Consider the following 27646-nt stretch of genomic DNA (forward strand, 5'->3'; position numbering starts at 1 on the left):
ATCATGGATAACGTCCGTGTGTGTGTGTGTGTGTATGATCGGATATGAAAGAAACGAAAGTAAATTGTTTAAATTGTTTAACGATGATGGTTTCGAAACCCAATTCCTTGGGTCGTATTTTTGCTCCAAAACTTTTCGGCTTACTTGTAAAAATTTCAATAATGCTTCCAGCGGCGATAATTTTGTGTTTGCGTGTTCTCACAGGATGTAATTAACACGAAACGGTGGAAACAACCATCTTTCACTTCCGCAGCAAATTGAGAACTAGAATGTTCAGACAAAAAAACAAATCAATATGGAAAGATTTTATTCTTTTAATTTATAAACAAAATATATTCTCCACCAAAACATCAGGTAGCATAACGTCGAACAACAAGAGTGGGAGTTCGATCATCTTGAAATGGAAAAAAATGGCTAGAGAATCAAAAAAAGAAAATGCATTCAAACATTGATAAGATCAAGTTGTTTGATGAAAATAAGTAGACGGTAAAATAATAAGTTAATTCAATCATGACAAGCAAACTGGATTAAATAGAAGGCAAGTATCCAAGAATAGTATGAGGCATACTAGCATACGTTACGTACATAGTATTGAAAAACACACGCACACACGGCCATAGACATAGTGGTTAGGGCACCCAGTCACAAAACTGGACAAACGATGGTGAAAATCGCACCGTCAGTAACAAGCATTGAAAAAACAATCGGAAGGAAATTCTTCGTCGAATTTCAGACAAAAACTCCAAACACGCCAGCAGCTCGTCGAATCTCTCATAGTGAAAGGAAAACCAGGTACATAGTCATTATATGGTATAAAAACTTTGAATTAAATAGAAACCGAAAGCTACCACAAATAAGGACATTAGGGAATGGAAAAATGAAACAAGAAGTTATGGAAAGAGTGTCGGAATCGGTGACATGCCGTGGTTTGAAGGAAGGAAACAAATCGAACCCGACTAGTAACCGAATCTGCAGGAAAATAAAACTAGTCCGCTTAACACCACGGCTGGAAGGGTGGACATATTCACGCTCCTCGGCAACGGCGGCAACGGAGAAGGGGACAAATAAGAACAATGAAAGGTTAAAAGGGCGATTGGCCGTGGAACTAGATGAAATTGAGATGAAAACAAAGACGAAGAAAATGGAAAAAGGGCATCCACTTACACACCAAAAACCCTACTAGCAAAGATTGTTTTGGTTTTCACTATTTTCTTTAGAATAATAATCTTGAACTACGAAACAGCTCGGAGCGAATCGGAAGAAAAATTATGAAACAGCAAAACCAAAAAAATGAAGAAATGAAAAAAAAACAAGGGAAGGCTGCAGAATTCGAACAACAATGACGAAGTAAAAGGGAAAACAAACGAAAACAAATAAACAAAGAACACACACATATATATACATTGAATGGTAAAGTGCGAACGGAAGGAAAAAAAAACTAAATCATAAAAACATGGTAAAACTAATAAACAAATGGGAAAACAACATATAAATACAAATATATATACATAGCTTTGAAAATTGTAAAAACACACAAACAAAGAAGAACTACAAGGATACAAAGAACAAAAAAAACATGTACGTGCTTCATTGTTATCTATACTTCTGTACCGTGGTGCAGTGTGCATCGGGAAGAGCTGATCGGTGTTTGTATTTGTTTGCCAGTTTGCTTGATCTTCATCGGTAGAATGAAAGTAGGTGGGCAAGCGAAGCTTACTAAGCCCAGGGATCATGTTGCCATGGCAACGGTAACGCCAACGTAACGTGATTAGCTAACATTACCAGCATACAACTGAAGGTGAAAGAAAAACTATCCCAAACAAACAAACAATCTTCAACTGAATAAAAATAAAAGCCGCCGTCGGATGAAAACCAATACGCAAAACATGAGAAAATAGAAAGGCGCGTTGATGGAAAGAAAAAAACGGAAATGAGTCGTCAAAATAAACGAAGAGCAAAATGAACGAATGGGACGGAAATCGGAAAAATAGAAAAAAGGGTTCAATACAATACATGCGCAACGTAAGGGAATCTCGCAGAACAGACGAAAACAACAAAATATTGAACGATGAAAGTATAGATAATAATGAACAGAGAATATATAATTAATGATTAATAAAGACAATTAACTAGTGTATGTAAATAGCTGCATGCGCATGTGATTCGTGGAATATCACCGAGAATGCAGTATTACATTTTTTTCAGAAACTTGCAAACAAAATCGTAATAATTTCCCACGGTAAGTTAAAAATGGAGATTTTCAGTCTAAAGACTTGCTTGCTACTTCCTATAAGTCTTATCGTTATTTTTATTTTTTTAGCAACGCTCATTTTGTGGGTAACAAATTAAATTGCCCCTTATCAGATGCTCGCTCTTCAAGCATAAAATTCTTCTATTTGTTCGTGATTATTCTGGTTCATCTTTCGATGCATTATCATGGTCTATCCGTTAATATTTATCCTTCCCTTCACGTTCGCGTTTTTGGCCACAATCACAACAGTTTGACCTAGGCAGAATTAAATTACCTGAACAAGTGGATATCGGTAGCTACTGCTTAAAAGAAATATGGGGGTTTGGTTACAATGACGGTGATTGGGTACGTTTGTTATAAATTCAAAACTAAAACTGCGAAGGAAAATGCAGGAGAAAGTAGGGCAAGGCATTGAGTTAAATTAATCGGAATGTTTTGAGCCGAATTTTCGTTCCGCCGATTTGGCTCGAGGTCCTTCTGGGTGAAGCAAATTGTATGAGGTGTGAAGTTGTATCTGTTTTTCCTAGCTGCATTTTACATCAACAAGGCCGGTGCCGTACTATATTCTCTTTAGTATTCGATCACCGACAGAAGATAATCGTGTTCACGGCTATGCTAAACACGATTACGGACGATAGGGGCTCATTTCGCTTCGATGTGTTGAGTGTGCGATTACAATTTCAACAATCGAGTTATATAGTAGACTGTAATGAAGGTGAAGCAAGATTTTATTCTTTGTCTGTCTGTTAGTCTCATCGGATGTAATCTGTGTTTCTGTTCAGTACGTGTAATAAAACCAGAGTAGTGCAGTGGAAGAGAATCAAATAACCAACACGATGGAGAAACATTTACGTTTTCTTCATTCTGTCCTTGATTGATATTTACTTATCGGCAACACTTCACCAACGAGCCGAGTCAAAGGCAACAAATTCAACAGCCACATGACTAGAAAAAAAAGAACAAGTGTTGGTATGTAGGAGAAAAAACTAAAACTCTGTCAACTGAGCTCTAAGTAGAAATTGCAACAATTTGAAATCTCAGCCAACTGAGATCTAAGTACAGATTGATTGAATGCAGATGTTCAAAAACTTGATGGGTATAATGGGTATAATCGATGTTTTTCGTTGTTTCAGGTGCTGTAAGGAGCCGGTAGAAGTGGAGGATGTACTAGAAGAGCAGGAGGATGTACTAGAAGAACAGGAGGACGTCCTGGAAGAGCAGGAAGAATTTATGGAAGAGCAGAAGGAAGTTTTGGAAGAGGAAGAGGATGAAGGAGGAAGAAAAAAAGAGAGAGTTATGGTAGGAAAGAGTAATGGTAAGAAAGAGAAACAATAAAACCTTACGTGTAGTAAAACTTTACATTTCCTCTCGTTTCCAGATCTGGAGTCCTTCGCTTGAAGATGTACAAGAAGATGATGAAACGGAGATGTTTAACGAAGATTACCCCCAAGCAGCCTCGGTGCCGAATATTGAAAACGACGCCAAACAGGAAACAAAATCAAGGATGGATGAGTCCGCCTGCCATGGACCAGTTTTTGGCAGTGTTACTTAATTTTTTTAGTAGCTAAAAGTAGTTAAATTTTTTATTATATTAATTATTTTGTAAAAATGTTATAATTTTGTAGTTTAATTACGAACATGTGTTAATGTGTTTAAAAAAAATCAAATTGAATAAAAATTTAAATCGCTGCACAAATGATGTTTTTGTTTTTGATCAATATCATTATGCTCAAGGAACCACGAACTAATTGTGGGTTTGGTTTACCATCACGATGCTCACGTTCACCAGATGTTCCTATACGAAAGCTACTCGGCCAACATAGTCGCCCTGCTGCAGAACTCCTCGACGAGGATTCAATCGTTGGATAATCTGCTCACGTCCCGGCTCAAGTTTGGCAACGGGCAATACTTCACGCACGCCACGGAGCAGACTCGTAGAGCGCTGTAAAAGCAGTAGATCCACGTACCGGAAGAACGTGACATCTTCATCCCGCTGGAGAAGGGTGTCGCCTCAACGAACATGGCATTCACTATCGGGAGAATCTAACTAAAATCTGGATAATTTTGTGAGGCGGTGGGTTGACTGTGAGCCTCTTTGTGGCGGAGTTGATCTACTTCAGGAGTCTGTTGGAAACAACGCGCACCAAAACTAAGTTCGTTTTTCGATACTTCCGAAGGCGATCATCGGGAACAAAGGCGAAGACCTAAGTCCGAAGACCCGAATGAACCGACGAGAAAAATCGTAGAACTGATCGCAATGTGTACTTTGATTTTACTCGTTATTCTTCAAAACGGAATGTCATCAACGAAATGTTTGCACGCCCGGCAGAAACAATAGGTTATTTGGTTTTTAAAATAATTGTATTTACTCAAAAAAGAGAAACAAAAAACATATAGCAAGTTTTGCACATCAACATAAGTTTTGATTTTTCATTTCTTTGTTTTTCATACTTCTTTCGTTTTACGAAGTTCACGTACAAACAAAAGCAAGATACACTACACCAAAAGTCAAATGTCTAACAAAATAAACAAGTTACACTAATAACAAATAAAATCAAAATTAGAAATGAAATGAAGCCAAAACTAATTAAATCTGAGAAAACTGAGTAGAATAATGATACCCTTGTTTACCGGAATAAACCACAGAAAAAGACAGTAAAGTAAACTTTGGCTTAAACTTGGACATATCGTGCTTCTGTTAAAGGCTTTTTTATAGAGTCGATAAACATATTTAAAAGTAGAGATAAAGTATATGCAAAACTCAGAAATTTAGTAAATAACAATATAATATGTTCCGTTTGTCCTATTGTCCGTTTCTTTCATCATTGGTTCATACAGCGTACGCAAGGTTTGTTGATATAATGATTTGTTTTTATTCCAGTGTACAATGATACAGTATTCTTTTCCATTCGATTGTTTCCACCATCGCGGGATGAGATGGGAAATACTGTCATAGTAATTTTAGTTCGCGCGTCTACCTCCCATTGCGCACCGTCCCATTTTCACCCCGTCGGTAATTCCCGTAAGGGACGGTGTCATATATACGTTGGTAATTATCGACGATTATACGAGCGATTAATCCGTGTTCCTCTCATGTCCGTTACAACGCCCAAAAGTGGATAGTTTTTCTGCCTAGTTAGTGTCTCATCGTCGCGTTTCCATAAAGTTGTTGGCTTGCTTTCGAGTTTCCGGTGCCTGCGGGTATGCAATACGTACGTACGTCTATGCTTACAGCTATAAGTAATTCCCAAATTACAGCAACTCTTTTACGCTTCGTTACCCTGGTCCGCGCGTTCGATCGCGTCGTGGACCATTTGCCTTTGTTCCAGCTCCACGTTCGTTCTCAGATCACCTCAGATTGTTAGGTTCGTGTGTATAAAAATAATATGCAACGTTACACTCTCAGACGACTCACAGTTCTCTAGTTCAAACTTGCAGTTGAGCCATCCAATCACGTTTGTTCATTAATTTTGTTATGCTTTTCTTATTGGACACCGATAGTGGAGAGCCATTTACGTCCGGTTACTTCTTATTTCATACGCAAAGTCATCACTTTTTTGGTTAGTGTGTTTAGATTATTTGATTCTGTTAACTTATACGTTTTAAGAATTACATTTTTTTTGTCGCATTTCTCCCCCTAAGAACTAGTTATTGTGTTTTGTTTGTGTGTTGCTGTTGCTTCCTTCTTTCTCCGAACGCACCCGCTCGCTTTCTTATTCGGCTCAGCGTTTTCGCGTCACTCTTAAATTTTTATTTAAATTCAAAATTTTACATGCCATCATTTCGCCACCAGGACAGGTTGTTATCGAATTAAGCGATCTTATCAGTGCAGTGATGTGGTAATAATATTCGTACATATTTACACGTAAATTTTTACGAAAAATAAAGTAAATAACAATTGGTGAGTAATTGAGGACAAGGAAGAGTGCGCAAACAAATAATAAATTATGGAAATCGCTTCATGAGTTCCGTAACAAAATTCGTATATATTTATATTACAAGCAAATAGTTAATGGGAAAAGCATAAAATGCTAACAAGGTAGAAAGAATCTGATAAATAAAAAAAAGTAAAGGCAAGATAAAGTTTTAAATTAAAACTTCAAAAATTGATAGTCGTTCAACTGAGTCATAGAACAATACAAAATAATTAAAGGAAATATCAAAACAAAAATAAGATACTAACGATGAACAGAAAAAAATAAATATTGAAAACTACCGACAGTTTTCCATAACTTTAGCCTCTGTCTTACGTTTGGTTTATGGTGTAATTCTTCACTTTCCACTTTTTTCCCGCGTATGGTAGCTCTCCTCTCTCTTATTTTTCGCTGGTCGTCTTTGGTGGAAGACTGAACGATCTCTTCTAATGTTTTTTTATTTTGTTATTATGTATGTTGATGTTTTGCTGCGCTTAACCCAATAAGGTTGGCTTTAATTGATGATACGCCTAGTGGATGTGGTAAAATTTTAACACAAACACACGCTTCCTACTGATACCGACCGGAAAGATATACATACGCTTTATACGAGAGAGGGCTCATGGTTTGTTTCATGTTTTGTTTTCCAGACTTGTTCAGTCTTTCAGTGTTTGTGGCGTGTAACACAATGCCACGATGTGTTTATAAATCCCCGCATGGGGTACCAATTTATTCCTGACTTTGTATAAGAAGCTTGTACCAACTGTAGGATTCCCTCTTTATTGAACCATTAACTTGATACATCGATAAAAGTGGTAAATGGTATGTTTTGGGGGGGTATTGAATGGAAAAAATGGTGATTAAAACGGCTCGAACATCACATTCGGTCACTTCCGTACGTAGATTTAGCGGAAGCTACAAGCTAGGTGTAACATTAAAATGATGGTTGTCCTTTTCATACTATTTTTTGTTTAGTTTTTCTTGGACGTAATGTTTTATTGATTTTCCTCTCCAACAATATTCCACAAATCGGTTTAAATCCATTGTTTTGCGAACCGAGCAGCTTGTTTAGGGGTAGTTAAGTTTGTCTACTTTCTTAATATGTTTCCAGTTGCTTGTTTGAGATTTTAGTCTTTTATAAGTGTTTTATACTTCTTCCTACCGAAAACTTGTATACATGAATTACTCATCCAAAAAAATACTAGAGTGTAATATGTTGATTATAAGGCGTTTCGCAATACAACAGAAGGAGAGTAGCTGCGGTTAGTCTTTTTTTATCTGAGTGCCGTTTATGTTTGTGTGTGTGTGTATATTTGTATGTATTGTGTCTTCTGGTTATTTGTACAGACGCTGATATTGACGCCCATACTCGATAGGAGATTCATTCCTTAAACATCGACGATTAAGGTTAATAATTGATATACGTTTTTATTTCCACTTTTGACAAACATTGTGTTTACGTTTAAGCAGCTTCTCACAGCACGTATTTCTTAAATCCATTTCTAGATACGGTTCTGATCTGGAGTTCTGATTTCTTGTTTGTTTCATTTCATTGCGTTAACACTGAGTTTCCTTACCACTGGTGCAATTTCATTGTTACTGTTTAACGTTTCCTTTCTCACTGGCCAGTATATATATTTCGAAGCCAACATACATTTTCGATCGGAGAGCAGAAATGGGACTTTTATAAGGCTTTTTTTACGATAAGATGATGCCTTTCGATAACGTGACGAGAGGTTGACAGACGAAACGTGTAACATTACATTTAATCAATACTCCAATACCGCTCTACGAGAACGAGGAACAAACATGAAGTGTGGCTAAACGATTTTAGGATTTTAACTACACAGCAACTTATCGGGGGGGAGGGTATGCATTTTGCATACAATAATTGTTACTTTCTGTGTCGAAAACGTGTTTGTTCTAGTTCAAGCGGCTCCTTCGGGTAATATTTTAAGAGTAGAGCATGATAACCCAAAACAACTGATACCTTCGTTTTGAAAATCGTACACCTTGTAGCTGCTGAAAATCTAGAGAATATTCTTTCCAACACCCTTCCTCTTATCTTTTCCATGACAATATTGGGACGTAAGGTTTGGCAATCCAATAAATCACCGGGAGATATGCATCTTCTTCAGCCTATCAGGTTTACTACCCTTCAGTAGTGTCTGTCTTATTATGTTCGCGGAAGTTAACTAGGGTAGGGCCCAGCGATCTCATCACGGCCGCTACTGACCCGCTATAACCTCCATCCGCTCCCCTGGGCCATGTGAGCGGTGGCTAAGTGAAGAGGGGATTTAATGGTTCTTCTCCAGCCGGTGGGTGTGTTCATAATTCGGTGCGTACTAACACTAACGTAATTGGCGAATGATCACTTCAGTGCTTCAGTGGATTTTCGGTGCGCTGCGGTCATTGATTGTGCGGTTCCGTTTGAGAGTGGCACCCCGTTTGATCTGATCCATCAGCGACTCGTGGCAGACACGTGGGTCCGGCTGCAATGAGCAGGGATTTGAAAAAAAAACACACACACAAAAGAAAGGAAATTAGTACATAATATCGAGTGTATTAACGCGGGACAGCATTCCGATAAAGCACATAACGAGCGCGCGCGGCAGCATGTGGAAGCATTATAGCCAAATATATGTGATAAAGAGGGTACTGAACGGATGTGATAAAAACATTAGCACAGATTCATCGTCGGCAATTTAAATGGGGAGGTAAGTTCAACAAAACACGAAGTAAAACGATAAACAACGCTGCGTATGTTGTATTTGCTGCTTGCTTCAAGCGAGTCGAAAGTGAGTGAAATCTTAATACGTGGTGAAGTAATTCCTATCTTTGGTGAAATGTACATCTCTTGCTTATTTGAATTAAAAGGATTTACAGCATTTACTAGTATTTACCACTAAAGCCTCGCTGGTAACAAAACATTGTTTATTGCATTCCATATTTCAGAAATGAAACGCTATATTCAATTATGAAATTTCAAAGAAAATAAACGATTGTGATCTCACCATTTACTGCTTGTGCCTAAAGGTATGCAATAAGCATGGCAAGTTTATGGCATCCATATGCCATAACTGTGCATTGTCTATTGCATATTTTTCGGCACAAACGAAACATGTCTACGATTGTAGGTAGCGTTCCGATTTGGTAATGTGGTGCGTTATGATAAATAAAAGGTGTGTTTTATTCACAACTAAGTGTGAAAAATTGATAAAATATCTCAACATGTTCACAGCGAAGTTCGCCTTTAGAATTAAACAATGGGAAATGCTGTAACACAAATTAAAGATTGAACTAGAGCCAGGTATGTAGACTTAAACTAAAATCAATAGGAGAACATTTAAGAAACGTGAGAAAATATATGCTAACAAAACTATGGAAAGGCATAAACATGTCGCAAAAGGAATGAAAACTGTGAACATTTATTTGTTATCTTTCAAGCAACATTACAGTGCGGGTCTAGTATGTTTTCATTCTTAGGCAAACGTTTGCAGTTTCAAGTGAAGAAGGAAAATATATCTATTTTATTTACGCCTGTTGGTTCAGTAAATCATAGTTGGGAAGGTAACACATTCAAGAAGTTTTTCTGTGCATATTTCCAAACTAGAATTGAATTTGAAACATTTATGTACCCGTCCGCGCACGAAGATGATATAATTTAGTCGATGAGAGAAAAGAAAGAAAGAAAGAACAAGTTGGAACCGTAAGGTCCAATGAAAAGGAATTAGAAAATTAGAACGAGCGAAAAAACAATCGGAGCGTTAAATATGTTTAAATATGTTCGAAACAACAACCCGAATTGAGCATCGTTTTTAGAGCAGCGTGTTAGTTCGGTAATAAAAACAGAAACAAACCACACGTATTCAGTCGAAAATGAGCGTTCGTTTCGCCACCGGATTGTATCCAAACTTGCGAAAGGCCAGTGGAATATGTCTCCACCAAAGGGAAACTTTATTGGGTGAATTGTTGTGTAGTAGTAGAAAAAATAAATTCAAACAATGTTTGTGTAACTCGGTTAGGTGAATCAACAAAACAGAGCAAAGGTAAGAAAAAAAACACGAACGTGTGGTTTACGAACGTATATATGATTAGATGGGAAGCTTTTAAACGAGGGGGAGCTATAACTGCAGCCACGCTATCTCACCTCTCAGAACAACATCACTTCTTTGACTAATTACCCACCCAAAGCGGGTTTAAAAATGAAACTGCTGGCTATAGTAACGGTCACCGTTGTCTTGCTACCGGTTTGCACAATCGGCCGATCCAAAGAAATAAAAGAAAAGAGAAACCAATAAGAATGTGTAACGACAAAAGTTTGTTGTTTCCTCGTACAGAAAAAGAAACTCATGTTGCAACAATGTGGAAAAATAAAACTGAGACACAAAAACCGAAGGCAAGTTGCGTTCCGTATCTCCACCCAAAGTCAACACTACCCTCGGTAAGTCCCCATCATCAGACGAAGAGTTGCAACGCTATTGTTCAAAATTAAACATGCTTACCAGTGCCTTGCTGTTGATCAAATTTCTGACCGCGAATGCTTTGCCGGAGAGCCGCTGTTCCGCCAGCCGTGCGTTGAGATTCTCTAGAAAACCGGCACTCGTTTTGGCCAGCACGTTGTGCGTTGAACCGGAACCGCCTTGTGCTCCTCCGCCGACAGCGCTATTGCTGCTGCCAGCCGAACCGTTATTGTTGCGAAGGTGATGATCTGAAATGGATAGTTGAAGAAATGGAATATTGATTATGAAAAAGTACTGGAGAAACAAACGGGTGGAAAAATAGTTAATTGAGTAAAAAGCACATGCTGCGTAAAATAGTAAATCTTTTCAAGGCGTCAAAACACAACACGGCTTGTCACGAACTACAAAAAAATCGAAGCGTCACATCTGAAACAGTTTTCTCATTGTAACAGTTAAGAGAAAGTTCATGATGTGTCGTACATAAATTTGATACCACACAATGCTTCTTATGAGTTTGGATTTTGGTGAACACACGGTATAACACAAAATAAATCACTTTGCATAACTGTAGGGTCACAAGTATTCCGATATTTAAAAATACGAAAGCCTAATCCTCGGTATCGAAGTCTTAGCCTGTAAACATCATTAAACCTATTATCGTTTCGCCACTTTTTTACCTGATGATTTTAAGCTTAAGCTTGCGCCATAATGTCTAATAAATCTTTGGTATACGCACAGTGAAAAAACAAATTTTAAATTTTAAACATGCCCCAAACTGATTCCCTCTATTGTTTCGAAAGCAAGTGGAAACAAAAATAAGAACACCCGGTTGACAGAAATTGACATTGTTGCTGGTACTATGTAGTTCCAGCAAGAGTCCCAGCAATCTGCCATGGAAAAACTTGCTGGTACTACATGACAGCTGCAAAAAATTTGAATTTTTGCCAACCCGGCATACTTCTACAACATTGTACGTTTGCATTTTCTAAAAACGGAAAAATTAATACGAAACAGACCACAAAAAAAAAACAAACAGCAACATGTAAGAAACAAAAACGAAAAAATTCACACTTGAACGAAGCGCACACAAGCGTCGCAACGGAGAGGAAAATAAAACCAAACAAAACGCCAAAGGACAAGGATGGGAAATAAGTTATTACTTGTCCGATTGGGGGTACTAGTGCCACTGCTGGCGCTACCGCTACCAGCGTCATCAACACCGTGACGAGTGCCTTTGCCGAAGGACGAGGGCGAATAGCTGCTGGCACCACTAGCCGAGGCACCGGCAGTCTGGCTTGCCTGGACGGAGCTGGCGAAGGGATTCGTCGAGACGTAAATGTTTTGCGTCGGGTAGCCACTACCACTACTACTATTGCTGGCTCCACCACTCGGTGGGAGTACGTGACCGTACGACGGGAGCTGCTGCGAATGCTGTTGTTTCTGCTGCGCTTGCTGCTGTTGTTGTTGGTAATAATATTGTGAAGATTGCTGCTGAGGCTGCTGTTGATACTGTTGTTGCTGCTGCTGATACTGACTCTGATAGTACTGCTGGTGGTGTTGCTGCTGCTGCTGCTGCTGATAGTGTGCTGAATGCTGCGAAAGGGACTGATTGGACGCGGAATACATAAGATTTTTACCCTCTCGAGGCGGATGCTGGGGCGGTTGTTGTTGCTGCTGCTGCTGCGAGTGATAGTATTGTTGCTGCTGCTGTTGCTGCTGATTATTGTTGTACGCTCGCGGATCGTGCACCGGAGTGGATCGCTGGTAGATCAGCTCGTTGCCCGATGGTGCCGTGGTGTAGACGTAATTATTCGCCGCCTGTTGCTGATGCAGCTGATTGGGATGTTGTTGATAGGCCGCTGCTGATGACTGCTGAGCCGGAGGGGGTGGTTTATTCGGAGCAATTTTAGCGTTCAGCTGGGCCAGAAAACTACTGTTCGGTTTCTGGGGTCCTAAAAGGAGTAGAATGTGGTATGGTGATTAGGTGTGAGCAATTCCCTGACGGCCGATTCGATAAAAGATTCCATTACCTGGACTTGAGGTACGGAAGCTGGACATACTTGCGAGTTGTTTCGGTTGTGCGTAGATGCCTCCAGGTTGTTGGAGGTTCGTTTTCGGAGATCGATTTGACAGCTGTTCCCCGCGGACCGGTTAGAATAATCCCATGCAGAAGAAAGAAGTTAAAAACAACAAATATTTAGAACCCGAAATAGTGCAATTGTCTATAATTAAAGTATGGCAGCAGTGAGGATGATAATGATGCGAAACGAAAATAAAAGTATAAAGAAAGGTACCGATTTGTTATTATCAGTCGCGTGGAATGAATTTGGGGTGCTTGGATGATGATGATGATGTTGTTGTTGCGATGGAGGGCAATGTGCCTGCTGCGTGGCAGCGGCTGATGACGATGCTGTGCTACTATGATCGGAATGATGCTTCGAGGGCAACGTGCCGTACAGATTAGTGTATTGCTGGTGAGAGATGAGTGACAGGAGAAAGGAAAATTACATTAAATGGAAGTGATAACGGTAGCAAGAGATCAATGAAAGAAAAAAAATGGCACAACTGCTTGCGCCATTCGATTCGTGATTGAAGGTTAAATTATTCCCCTACCGTAGGTGATCCTTGGGTAGAGGGTGGATTGCTTTGCTGCTGAGCCCGCCTTAGCACACCAGGGCTGGCTGGAGTGTGCCTTATTTCGTTCAGTGCCTTCACCGTACCCGCAACATTTCCTGAAACTACGAAGATGACACAACATGGAAAGAGAGAAACATGGCCCAGTGGCCAAGAGCCCAATGTTAGAAAAGGCGGTTATTTATCGATTTTCGCTTGGGGTCAGCATTTACATGCGAGTGAGTGCTCTACGACTGCAGTGATGTACCAGGGATGAGGGTTCAATCAACTAGTTATGTTTTTAAACCTTTGCGGGAATTTTCCGAGCAAATTGATGTTTTTTTGTTGTAAATCAACGAATAATCTAACTTGATTTAACAAGTTAACTGCCATGGCTATCATTCTTGATAGCCAGGTGAGTTTTAAAATATTGTTTCATCAAAAATAAATATATAATGACACATAAAAGCTGAAGCGATTCCAAAGCTTCATTCTGAAGTCAGCCGTTTATGAATTTTCTTTATAAAAACATTTGAATAAAAAATGCACTAATAATAGAGTGGCAGTCACAGTGCATCATTTTAGTACAACAGGTCGACTACCTGTATCCATGGTTTGGCATTGTGGCATAGTTCACTACTATAAAAGCAATGAATGAATTATACAATAGATTGAAACTGTGATGCCAAGAAACAATTTTCAAAACGTTTAGAAAAGGTCTAATTATAGTCTGAACCATTTTGTTTTTTGTTTGGCAAGGTACATCACTGATGCGACCCAAACGAACTAATACCAGATCTTTAATTGATCGTTTTTTACTAGTGCATCAACGAGCCTCATGCAATGCTAATGAATGTATGGTTGACCGATGATGCAACAGAAAATTGTTATATGTTCTAAATCCAAACCAACAAAACAAGCGAAACTGCTAGACAACGTCCGCTATTGGGATTGACATGAAGGAATAGGAGATGTACAATTAATGTAAATCCAAGTGCAGAATGCACGGTGATAGCAAAATTCATAATGAATAAACATTTCTGAACGGGTGAGTTGTAGTATACTGCCCCCTAGGATTCGCTTGTTTCGTTCGTACGATTTAGTAAACTTAGGTATGTATAGTGAAGTAAACGTGAAACGCACTACTAGGTGAACTTCCAGCGGCAGAATCTAATAGATAAGCAGGTGGTGGAGGTAAACTTTCTGATGAGGTGTAAGCTAGGCTTTGCTGGGCAAGATTTGTGATGGTTGTGGTGGAGTTCTGTGGAAAAGAAAAGAAGAAAAAAAAACACAAAAAAGGACGGGACAGAACGGAACGCGGGAACCGGAAACCAAGGAACGGAACGGCATATCCAAAAAAAAAAGAAAAAAAAAGAAAGAGAAAAAAAGAACAACGGTGAGTCGCTTCTGAGACGTTCGCTTGGTCGCACTGTACCTACAGTTCCTACGCTAGGACTAGGCGTTACGCTTGAGCTGCGCCGCACCGGCGGAGGCGGCTTGACGGTGTTGATCGAGGCGCGCCGCGTAACCCGTGTCGGTCCTGTAAGGAGTGATACAAGTAGTAAATTAGTATATTCATTACATTCCGCATCGTGGACAACAAAAAAGTGAAAGATTGAAAGAGAACGTATAGAAAGAAGAACACATCCAAAAGGGGAAAAATTTTGGCTTATGTTCATGAAAACCGTAAAATTGTGGAGGTTTATATAGCTACTCTTCAATTCTATTTTGCTAAATAATTAAGAAAATATCAATTTCTCCCCATTTGGATATGAGATTTATAAAGTTCAAGCTCACTTGTGAACGTTTATAGTTTCATGAAGTAAATAAATCTTCTAAAGCAATATAACAATTCCGGCGTATGATGGACATGAATGATGTATGATTGTAATATTTAGTTTTCTATTTAGCGATATTTTTTATGATACACACACAGACGCACACACACATGAAAAATCAGAACGTATTTGAACAAACGGAAATGTGTTCTGTGGTGATTTGGTGATTCGTTTCGAGGGTGAAAAAAGCAAACAACGAACAAGTGATGACAACATGGTGATGGGTAAACACATACACAGCACATAACGATGGTACAACACATAGACAATGCTATTTAAAAATAAGTAGATAGATCTGTTTTTGGCATTTAATTTCGATTGCAACAGAGCGGCGATGGCTAGAATGCGTACCAAACTAAGGAGGGATGAAGAAGAGCAAACTTGTAAAAGATGGCAACAGCATCGACTAAACACCGTAGCTGCAAAATAATACCGCACGGATCAAGTAGATCGCGCTGTTTCGCGATGGGACGAAAATCAGGTTAATGAAGATGAGATAACATGGGAAAGGTTGAATATGCATCAGTGGGAGGAGTGGGAAAATGAGGTGAAAAGGTAAAATGAACAAACAAACAAACAAACAAACAAACAAACAAACCAGATAACGATGCAGGTCTCGGGGTGATGGCGGGTTTATTGCGATTGATACGATCGTCGTACGGTGCCGCCGGGTGGTTGCCGACGGCGGAACTGGCGTGGACATTGGACGGCAAATCGTTCGTTTCGCCACCATTCGGGACATAATGGTGGTGGTTGTGGTGCTGGTGGGCAGGCGATGAGTTGGCAGTGGCAGGCAGCGAAAGGGACGGTGTGGGCGAGCGGGATGTGGCGGCGTTGGTAATGCCAAAAAAGGACGTCATCGAGGCGGGTGATGCGGGCCTTGATGTGGTCGAGCGGAACGAGCTGAGGCGCTGGTTCGAGCCACCGTGCTCTCCACCGTTGTTGATCGCCGATCCGTTCAGCTGCATCAATCCACTACCGGTCAGCAAATCATCCGGGGCGGTATTGAGACTGTTGCGGCTCGTGTCCTTGCACCGCAGAACGACCACCTCGCTTCGGTTCTGACTGTAGTAGTTCTCCATCATAAAGGATGGATTCTCAAAACCAGTCGTCGCAATCCCATCCAGACCTTGGGTGGATCCAGCGGATGTGCCGACGGATCCCAGCATCCCGAACGCATGCTGATGCTGATGGTACGGATTGTACTGGCCCGTACCGACACCGTACTCGCCATCGAGTGCACTGTGGTTGCTGTACTTTGCCGCCAGGTTTGTCATCGACCCGTTCGTTTCTTCAACCGAGCCGGACTGGTTGTTGCTCAGATACTCGTCCAGATTGCTGTTGCTGGACGAGATCGACGAGGGTAGTCTATTCTGCTGTGGCGGCGGCTGCTGCTGTAGGCCATCTTCCGCGTCCAAGATGCCGGCCGATCCGGATCCGTGGCGCAATGGCGCACTGTGATTATTATTCACTCCGTTTGCTACGATCATTTCCGGATCGGAGGAGCCGAGTCCGTTCGCGCACCGTTGGTGCGGGTGCTGATGACGGTGGCCGAGCAGGGCACTTTCATGCTCTCTTTGAAAGAGATCTAGTTCACCAATCAGATTGTTTAGTTCTTCGATCGTTTGCTTGTCGATGCAGTCTAGGAATTTTGATATTCGATTTTTTTTTTCGTTTTCATGTGCGATAATGAACGCAAAGTACAACAATGTTGGGCGCAGGCAGCAAACAATCAAATATTTGAGGCATTTTGCGTTTTGCCATTATTTATTTTTTTTTAAGTTTGTTTTTGCAACAGCAATAATTAGCAGCATTAGAGTGGCAGCAGCACGCAATCAATGGTGATATGGTGAGACGGTGGTGGGTGCAACCAAACGTGTTCGATTGATTCATTTTTTTTCACATAAATTATAGCATTTATGTGCAGTAGTATATTTTTTTTCATAAGTTGCAAACAAGACATATTTTTGGTACATTTGTTGGTGCAGTTTGCATTCGGCGGCGCGCGTGTATATTATGCAACGTACAGTGAGAGCAGGAGCAGGAGCACATTAACATAGCAGAGAGTGTAGTGTACATATTTTGGAAAAGGATTTTACAAAATAAAAGAAACGAAAAATACAATAGAACACATAAAAAACAAAATACAACGGAAACACGTGGAAAACAGTGAGAGAGGTGAGAGGAAGCAAGTGAGAGTGTGATGAAGAGGTAAAGTGAAGAAAAACAGAATATTGAAGCAGGCACACGAGTGCACAAAACGACATCTAGCGAAAATCACATATTCAGGCAAAGACGATAAAAGTCTAACGTTGCAGTACAAGAAGTTATAAAATGAAGCGAATTTTTTGCAAATAAATCAATGTAATAAACATGCTGTTCACATTAAATGATCTTGTTCTTTTGCATCTGTAACAGAATTTTAATATGCATTTTAAATGTGTGTATATTGCTAATTATTTGACTTTACCATTATTTGATGATGTTTTGCTATCTTTTGCTTGAGGTGGTTAAGAGTAAACTACATGCAAACGAACATTCATTACTTTTAAATTATTCATTATCTAAAATGCAAATCAAATGTCCTATGAAATGCTTCAATCTTTTCAAACTGGATCAGGATTAGAAAATGTGTTGGCTGGCTCCCGACATAATGGCAAAGAGTTCTTTTCATCACCATGCCAAGGAGTTTGCTTGAGAGGTTAGGGATCACTAAGTAGAAAGATAGAGAAATAGAGAGCGGCGGAAAGAGGAAAAGACAGAGCAAAAGAGAAAAGACAAAGAAAGTAGATCTTCCATCGACGGGCTTACCTGCATCGCGATCCAGGAGCAACTGGCCGGCGGATTTGTAGATTTCCTCGTTCGTCCGTCGTCCATATAGGGCGTTCGGGTCGTTGCTGCGGGCTGCCGGTGACGTCGGAACACTGAGTTGCTGCTGGTGCTGCTGCTGAAGTAGCGCCGGTGTCGCCGTCTGATTATTGTTGATCTGCTGCTCGAACATGGACGTTTTCTCTAGAACTGAACCGGTACGTTTGAGTATATCTTTGTCTTTATCGATCACCCCCTTCGTGCCACCCGCCGAAGCCGGGGAGCTGCTGCTAGTAGTAGTAGTGGTAGTAGTAGTAGTAGTGGTGGAGTTGATGGAGATGGTGCTAGTAGTGCTGTTGATGATGGTGCTGTTATTGGATGCAACCGTACTGGAGCTTTGGGGAGGAGATGGTGGCTTGTTAGTGGACTGGCTACTGGCCGCGGCACTGGCGGCCGTGGTGGTAGTGGTGTTGTTGGTGATGGTGTTGCTGGATGTTAAATTTGCGGACGCGGAGGTGCTGGTGTTATAATGCTCATCGTTGTCGTCGATCGTGATGGTATGGTTGGAGGAAGAGTCTATATTACTTTCGGTTGGCGTCGTCCCACCGGCCGCCGGATCGCAGGATAGTGTGCCACCCACGGCCCCGGCTATCGAGGACGACGGTGTGGAGCTGCGGTACCCGAGCATATGCGCACCACCGCCACTGTAGTTCGGCGTTCCCGGCGATCCCGTCTGCGGGGTGTTCTGGGGCGTTTGCGTACTGCACGCGGACGCATCCGGCGAGCTGATGGGATTGGTGGCATTCGAATCGGGTGAAATCAGAGACGATGCGGACGACAGGACGGGCGAGTTCGGTTGCTGCTGCTGCTGGTGGTGTGTCTGGTAGACTTGGGAATGCGATAACAGCGACGTACCCGACGTCGACGAAGACTGCTGTTGTTGCTGGTGCTGATTGGGGAAACCAGCGTTACTGTGCTGTCCACCATTGCTACTGCCGCCGGCGGTGTTGTTGTTAATGCTGTTGTTGTTGTTGCTGTTAGTGTTTTTAGAAGCAGCCATCGAAGCCAATTCCGTCATGTTGACGTAGGTGGGCTGGAGTTGTGGGTGTTCTGTAAATGTTGGTTTACGTGTGGTTCGATATTAGTACTGGGCATTGGTTTTTGTATTTTGGACAGGACTTGGAGTGTGTTAAAACAAATCAAAACAGACCCTATGCATGTGCGTTTAATTATGCTGCCAGAAATTTGACAGGGGTGACTAATATTTGCAGTAAATTTAAACAAATTAACAAATTAAAAAGACCGGTTTCGAATCTTATAATTCGTTAATGAAGCTTAAAAATATCCAATCGAAGTTTATCGATTTTGCACCAAGGTTTAACAATGCCCTGATGGGTTTAAAAAATTTAAAAATATATGTATTTTTCCCAAGATTAAGGGTGCACTCAATTTATTTAAACATAAAAAGACTGTAAACTGATCACTTTATCATCATCACAGACGTTTCATCTTCGTTTTTGTTATTATCGATAAGCTGAGTTAAAAAAACGAAGAAGTTTTCTGGACTTGAGTCGGGATTTACAAAATAATGTAACATGTACAGTTCAATTGAGACATTGGCGTTTTTACCTCAGGAAGATCCTACTTTGCTACGTTTAAGACGTAATGTATATTCAGAAGAATTAATATGATGATTCTATAGAAAAATTTAAATGTCTATAAACACTGGACGTGCACACGATGGTGCAAGAAAACAGAATTTAATTTACATTCATTTCTTTACCAAGAGCTTACGAAATTAAACCCACATACATGCTTGCTGCTGGCTCATAATTGGACCGACAAAAATCTAGGCTAATTCTGTTAGTCCACCAAAGGATCTAAGGAAAAGTTCCAGTCCCATACCTTTGGTAATGTGCGGTGGAATCGGTGACGGACATTGCCGTGGGACATTCGGATTGGCATTCTTAACGGACGTAGTCGAAAGTGGCCGCTCGAGTGAAGAACAGCGCTATTGGAGGAGAAACAAAAGGGAAAGGAAACGAAATTAGTTATAGTCCTTTGCTAATGAGCTCGATTTTACGATCATTGCAAATGCGTACCACTGGAAGCGGCGGCCGACAGGCAACGTTGGCCGGAGATTTCTGCGTTTCGGCGATCGTTTCCGGGCTCTGGAAGGTGTAGACGGTGAGGGCGGGCCGTTGGTGGCCCTTCTCGTAGGCGGACGAAATCGTGTGCGGACGGTCGGTGGTGGACGTTGCATCCTGGGTGTGCGGTGGCCACGTCGAGACGGCGTGCGATTGACTAGCTAGGGTGGACGCCTGCGAAAGGGAAATGGTGGGACGCCCGCGTTCGTGTGGCGGGGGCGTTTCCTTATCAGTTGTGGGTTTCACACTTCGCGTACGGTGCTTTCTCTCTCTCCCCGACCGATAGTATGGTTGCCAATTTACATTAATACAAAACAACACAGTAATCTACGGACTGCTGCTGCATCGCGTCACTAGCCAAAGCAGCACACAACTTCCAACGCTAATCACTCAAAACACAAAAAAAACTAAAACCGTTACAAGTTGTGCTCCTTTGGCACCGGGGATTAGGCGAGCAAGTGCAGCCGATGGCAAGTGAAAAGTAAATAAACGAAATATGAAACATGAATGTAGACTACTTGATGGAAAACAAAAAAAAATTACAAAAAAACAACACGTTAAACTTAAACCAAAGGTGTTTATAACCTGTGAAGTTAAAGCTGGTGAAGAGCAAAAGCCGCTATCGCTCGATTCGCCTGGTTTCAAACGTATCGCCGGAGAGTACTAAAAGTAAGTGGAACGGAAAAGAGAACAGAAAACACAAAATATAAATGAAAAACAAACGAATAAGATAAGTCAACGGTGTGGGAAAGGTGAAAGGGAAGGCTAGGTAGTCATAGGAAGGGGGTTAGAAGTAACGTATTGCGGAATGAGGAATTGTGAGGCTGGGAGAAAAAATACCCGCGGCTTAAAGTCGTGGCAATGGAGAAAAGATCAATGATAAGGAAGCAAAAAATAAAACTATCTCGCTAATGCTAAAGGAGGGAAAAACAACCATAGACAAATTTAATACAAAATATCATGCATCCTGAAGGGCACAATGCAAACACACAGCGCGAGCGAGCAAATCGTCACCACTTTCAGCCGGTTAGGGACATTGCAAAAAGGGACTAGCGATTGTGCGAGCGTCGTCGTCAGCCTTCCTTTTCCCATTACCTGCGATAGTGATCGCTGGAACTGGTGATGCCCGGGGGACCCGCTGCTACTGCTGTTGATCGAGCTGATCGAGCAGACGGAGCTCTTGCGCGAGCCGAGCGAGTTCGAGCAGCCTCCCTGGGAGTTAGAGCCTCCCGGTGAGTCCGGGTAGAGGCTGATGTTCGCCTTCGACTCGAGGATTAGTTCCTCCGACGCTTGGGGCAGCTGAGCGGGATCCTTCGTGACGATCGCTATCAATTGCATGGCCTCCTGCAATAGAAATTCAAAGAAGACGATGGTTAGCAACAGATTCCCAAACTCCAACTATCGATATACGCGGAACGGAGTACGTTACCTGTAGGTGGCTCAGCTCGGACATCACCTCGCACTCCTCGTGCACCACCGGCTGCAGCATGTTGACGAAGGTGCAGTATCGTGACCGCTCCTCGACCATGATCGCCCGCAGCGACTTGCGCTCCACCTCCTCCAGCTCGCAGCGTCGGAGCGTGACGTCCTGCATCGACGACTCGACCAGCACGTGCAGGTTGTCCGCCTGGCCCTTCTTGGCCTTCTTCTGCAGCCGGAGCGTGTCGCTCGAGCGCTTCTTCAGCTCCGCCCGGCACCGCTTGTACTCTTTGGCGTGGTCCTTGTCGATCACGGTCACCTGCTTGCGCCAGTCCTCGAGCCGCTCCTGCAGCGGCACGATCAGGCAGTCCATGAACGCGCTGGTGAACGTTTTCATCCGGCTCTCGACCGCCTTATGCCGCAGGCAGACGCGCGTCAGTGCGGTGCCGATTTCTTTGGTCGCTCCTACAAGAAAGATAAAACACATTTGGTGTCATTAGCGACTCATAGAAGAAATGGCCGAAACAGAAACTCCCATTATGCTGAAGGCTAGATCTATTCACACTCCTCCGGCTCTACTAAGAAACAACGAAATGAGTAAAACATCCCGTATGCATGACGCCATTAGGGTAGCTGAGTAGGTTTTGCTGTCCAATCCAAACAAGGTAAAGAAGCTAATCAAAACGTGATAATTGCTGTCTGTACTATCTACCAAATTGGTTGACGCCCCCGCTAGAAGATTGGAACGGATATCCCAAGTCCGAAAAAGGAACGTTACATCGATCATGCACGATCGAACGAGGGCTCTCCTTCTTCCAACAGTAGAATGGACTAGACCGGACTAACGGTGATCGGTTTACGTCAACATCGAACAGCACGTGCCTTACAAAAACCTTCAAGTGCAGTTGCATCGAACACAAACCGTCGAGGTGCGGACCCGGCTTATCACGGAAACCACAGTTTGTGTAATCTGCCGCGTTCAACGATCGGCCCCCGTGCATGTCAGCAAACCGCAAACATCGTCACCACCAAAGCTAACGGAACAGGCTGGGTGCGTCGTAGAAATCGTTAAGGTTTCGCTCCCTTACTGTCCCCCGCCCGCTTTGCAACGTCACGATCTCCAGCCATGGACCGGGCTCTGAATTGAAGTCAATGCAAGGTGAAGGGAGCTTCCGACACCAATTCGAGGCAACAACACAAATCACCAGTTGTTTAGGCAAGGCGATAACCGGGCAGTTTATTGACAAATTTTGATGGCCCTTCCCTTCAACCATTCCTTCCTTCCTTGGAGCGCGCCAAGACACACAAACTAATCGCCCGGTCCTAACCTTTCACTCATTTACACATGAATCGATCGGTTTGATACCGGCTTCCGTGGTGCTTCCACCGATTATCGCTGCTTCTAAGGCATAGACAATTTTAAACTATGCAGATGGTGATGGTGATTGAAACTTTCTCGATTCGTCCTGCTGCTAGTTTTATAGAGAAGTTCTGTTGCTCGACCCGTAGGAATGGGAGGTTTTGAAGTGTTTTGAATTCAATCAAAGGAAGATTTTTATTGATGCTAACGTTTTAAGATTTATTTTGTGAATCATTCACGCAGATAAAATGAATATTAAATATTTCCAACGAAGCAATCACCAGAAAAAGTCTTTAGAGCAGTAGAAGAATACAACGATAGTTGGCGTTCCAAGAGATTCACTTCGTGAATAAATAAATTCATCAGAAAGTGGGAAAATACAACTACTTCAAAACATGAGGGAAAAAAGTAACGGTTATAATAAAAGTCAAACCCCAAAAACATTTCAATTGGACTTGCCAAACCTCGAATAGCACAAAAGAACAGAGATCAGAAAGAAAACCAAAGCATAAACAACTTAATATTATCGATTCTTCAAAAATGTTCATATTTGTGATTAAATTTCATACATAACAAATTACATTTGAACTTCCGTTAAGAGATTAAATTTTCTTTTTAACACTTTTTATTTTAAAAATATTTGTATTTGAACAACTCGGATCAAATCTTCCAGAAGTATTCAAATCTACCAGAAGTCAGCCTGCAAATAAGAGAAAAGATTCTCAAGGATTCTTCTTTCCTTAAATCGCGAACGCGTTACCTGATATCAGCATGAAACAGTTTGTTAAATCCAAACTGTAAAGAGCAATTAGATTGAGAATCACTGCAGCAAGTTCACTCAATGTTTACGTGGTGTTTCCATTTCCTAAAGTATTCTTTTGGCGGACGAAGAAAAAAGCTGGCAGTTACCGCCGTAATGCTGATTGCGTGCATTACGACTGACGGAATTAATGAAGTGCCTTCCTTTCCCGTGATAATTAAAGCTCGACCAGAAGTACGTTCGCCACGGTACGCCATAAACCACGGTCGTGGGAGAGAAAAAAAGGAAAGGAAATCAAATTAAGAAACCTTAACCCGTTTCGTTTATGATTTTGGTGTTTTGTTTTGTTTGTTCATTTTGCCTAAAATATTGCCCTCACAATCCACTGAACCAGATAACAGTATCTACAAACATAAATACAGCCCTTCTTTTCACTACTACTTCGTGCGTGTTTATGCACAAAATGATCAATAGATCGCGCAGCACTCGAAACAAGCATGGAAAACATGGGCTTTCCACTCGAACACCATGAAGCAGCAATTAGTCAACTAGGTTGGAAGCCCTTCACGGCCAATCAGTTTCGGCTCAATTCAGTCAGTCAGTCAGTCAGTGAGTTAGTTGGTCATCACAGTCGGTTCGTTGGGCATAATAGCCGGTCAATTGATCAATCGGTGGTGGTTTTCGGACGAAGAAAAACATTAACGGTTTGCAGAAAACCCATTTGGCCAGCGGGTGTGGCGTTATTGTTTTTAACGGGATGTGAAGCATTTCCTTTCCCCGAGTCTTGCTCTATTAACTGATTTACTTGATTTTCCACTTAGTCGTTTACGGCCACGCAAAACTGAAACGAACGCAAACCGAACACGTTGGCAAGCGAGTGGCGGTCGTTTCTTATTACTTCTTTGCGGTAATGTTTATGTATTCGTTAACCCAACTTTTCTGTGCTGAAGAGGTTTGTTTTTATTTGGTTTGTTTGTAAGCATCTGTTTAAGTTTTTGATGTGAATAAACTCGAACGAAGCTGTTATTTGCCAACCAGGAATTACTTCAGCGAGCAGCGAGTGGAAAGCGGTATGGAAATGGACAGTCCAATCGTGGTGGATCATCATCAACAGATGTAAGTTGCACGTTGCACGGGGTCATCCATCCAGTAAGTACCCATTTTTGTCCGCCGAGTTGAGGTTGAAGAAACTGTATGCGTGTGGAATAATTTTACGCACGCAATATTTCCGTGTGTACTAGCGCAATGCTGTCATTTAAACATGAAAGAAAGCCATTTTTATGAAATAAACACGACGGTGATAACGGGAATCCATGTGTTTACATCCACGTTCCAGAGCTTTGCTATTCTGAACTAAAAAAATACTTCATTCGTTTTTCTGGATTGATGTTAGGTCATGATTTTAACTTCTTCCTCACAGTATTATTCTAATTTTACTGAGTTTTATCAGTACACAAAATTTACAGAGTAAATGCAGATTTACACTTACTTATTCAGCTAAAACTAACCACGATAGTAACGTTTGCATTAAGAAAATAAAAAAAATTTCATCGGTGATAAGCACAAAAAAGTTAACCACGCTAATTTATTGAAGTAAATTTTATTGTAAAATTACATCTTTTAAGTCATTTAAAACAATGTTCGGACTGCCAATAAATCGGCCTTACGGTCCTTGGCCGAAACTTTAGCCATAGCTGACAAAACCAATCATGTAACGATGTTTTTCAGTTGTGAGGCATTCATGATCAAATGCTACTCCGTTTGGACTATAAAATGTTGGGATAGGTCCTACCTATTCAATTGTTTTTTATTTATTTATTTTTAGTTTTTTAAGTGTTGTAAATGTTTTTTTTTCGATTGGTTGTAGTTGAGAGGCATAAGGAGGAATAGCAGTGTGGGATATTTCAATTATATTTGACCCGTTCAACTCCCCCGATTCTCTTTGCGCATGAATTATTGTGGCCAGTTATGTCCAAACCACTAAATCGTACTCTTTATGAAGTTTTCTGATAAAGTTACCTAATTCCGGAAGACACTGCACACTTTACACTTTTCCATACGACTTTGTGCATACAGCCACGATATGGCGGTCTATGGGAGTTAAGGGACCCCGAAACATTTTAAATATACTGAAACAAGCATCAAAAGTAATATAAAGTACGAAGGTTTTTACCACTTGTTGCAGTCTGGCTTTAAATAATCTTTGGTCATGTGGATGTTTTAACAGTTGTCAAACATGTTTAAAATTTAAAAGAAATGCTACTCTTTATTTTGCTTTCAACAGAAAGTTACTAGCGTTTTCCGTTTTTGCATGAAAAGTCGTTAAAATTTGTCTATTTTTTTAATGAAAACATTATCGAGTTAACATAATTGAAATTATTCATCTCTACCACGTGTGTACAATTCAAACCAGACAAATACAGAATTCATAGATTATTTTACACATAATTCAAACTAAACCAATTCATGAATGTTGTTATGTCTGTTGTAATGGGCCAGTCCATACGTCTTCGTGGTTAATCCTAGTGAACGGTAGCACGTGTTTATTTTGCTGCCCGTCCACAAATAGGCGATCGGACGTTCTGCACAAAGTAGCCCAACTAAAACCCGGATAAACTAGTGATCCCCCCGGTTGGAGCGGACGCTCGTAAACCTTTGGCCACGGCTAGCGCGACACGTCTTACGAAAAACACTTGTTCGTGCAGAACACGACCACGAGAAAACGGGAGGACATTAGGCTATGCACCGCGCACGGCCCGACATACAACATATGTTTGCGGACCCCCCGGACCGCAGTGTTCCTCGGGCTAAAAATACACATTTTCATCTTGCATGTGGTATCCGCCGGCGTGAAGTTCTCGCACGCTGTTTTGGCGACCACCGCACGGCCAGCGATTGTCGAAAAAAAAAAAACACAACCAGAACACGAAAACGGTGCGCGGTCGTCCGCGCGGAACAAATAAACAACGGACACATCACGACGCATACATCAGCTGCCCATCAATGTGCTATAAAGGAGGGTGGGGGGAGGTGGATAGGCTGTCGATAAAGCATGTTGGTGTTCTCGATTTTATGCTATTAGCCTTTAAAATCCCAATTTTTCCATGGACTGCCGTTGTGGATGGCTGGAAAGTCGTAAAAGATATCACGTTTCCTACACCAGCACACAAGCTCACAACAACATCCAATGTACACTAGTAGGATCGGTAAAAGCGAAGGGCGCTCGAGAATGAACAACCAGCAAATCAGAAACTAACGCACAACAGCACAACCGCACCATTAATCCGCAATGCAGTCGCCTCGAATACGCAGCAGTTTGAAGAAGTAAGAAGCCGTCGTGAAATGGAAACTCAAGCCGGCTTCCATCTCGTCCCATGTCCACACACACTCCCGACACACAGCACAAGACGCTGACCAGAGTTTTGATGCTTGTTTGTTTCCGCCCATCAAATGTGCGAAGCGTTTTAAAGTGACCCAATTGTTTTGAATATCCAAGTCGTGCTCTAATAGACTCAACCGCTCATAAATATTGGCCTTTAATAAAAAACAAAACGAAAATCCTCGGGATTAATTTGAATTAATGAAACATATTCATAAACCGTTGTAGGAAGCTTTACGATACAATAACGAATCGAGATGTTTACGTTCTAACGTTTTCTAACTTTTGTAATCCTAACCAAGGGAATTAGATCTATTTTTTATCTGAGATTAGCTCCGACCAAAAGCATTTCGAACTATGTCATATCGGTCACTGTTAAATAAAAAAATATACTAAACTTTTACGACCATTAGTAAACATTTCTAAATTTATATCATCAAAAGAGCGATTGTTGCACTTTTATATATTGTTAATTTGAGACAACTGAAATAAAAAACTATCATTCAAATTATTCTTTTTCCCTCCACTGGAGAACGCATTTAAAACTCGCTAACAAACATTTCAACTTTTTAAATTTAATTCCCTCCCCTGTGGGCTCTTTAAATTAATGATCGAATTGGGATAATTATTTCGCCATGGTAGAGAGATAAAAACGTCCACTGGTCATAACACAGCTGCTAGTGACACACGCTCC

The 27646-nt window shown here is 41.3% G+C and overlaps 1 protein-coding gene across 1 annotated transcript in view; it reads right to left on the minus strand.

Moving 5' to 3' along the window:
• Positions 1-8295: 8295 nt before the first annotated feature.
• LOC131266840 (probable serine/threonine-protein kinase DDB_G0282963) overlaps positions 8296-27646 on the minus strand; it is a 71773-nt gene continuing 52422 nt past the window's right edge. Inside the window, exons 5-20 of the mRNA XM_058269497.1 lie at positions 21464-21918; positions 21130-21378; positions 20620-20697; positions 19990-20208; positions 19793-19898; positions 18286-18997; positions 17891-18210; positions 15678-16721; positions 14681-14781; positions 14385-14502; positions 13242-13366; positions 12923-13099; positions 12659-12761; positions 11789-12580; positions 10671-10876; positions 8296-8657 (exon numbers count right to left, since the gene is read on the minus strand). Coding sequence (XP_058125480.1) covers positions 8550-8657; positions 10671-10876; positions 11789-12580; positions 12659-12761; positions 12923-13099; positions 13242-13366; positions 14385-14502; positions 14681-14781; positions 15678-16721; positions 17891-18210; positions 18286-18997; positions 19793-19898; positions 19990-20208; positions 20620-20697; positions 21130-21378; positions 21464-21918 — 4913 coding nt within the window. The 3' untranslated portion in view covers positions 8296-8549. The remainder of the gene's footprint in view (positions 8658-10670; positions 10877-11788; positions 12581-12658; positions 12762-12922; positions 13100-13241; positions 13367-14384; positions 14503-14680; positions 14782-15677; positions 16722-17890; positions 18211-18285; positions 18998-19792; positions 19899-19989; positions 20209-20619; positions 20698-21129; positions 21379-21463; positions 21919-27646) is intronic.

The sequence above is a fragment of the Anopheles coustani genome, chromosome 2 (genome assembly GCF_943734705.1).
Source record: "Anopheles coustani chromosome 2, idAnoCousDA_361_x.2, whole genome shotgun sequence".
NCBI lineage: Eukaryota > Metazoa > Arthropoda > Insecta > Diptera > Culicidae > Anopheles > Anopheles coustani.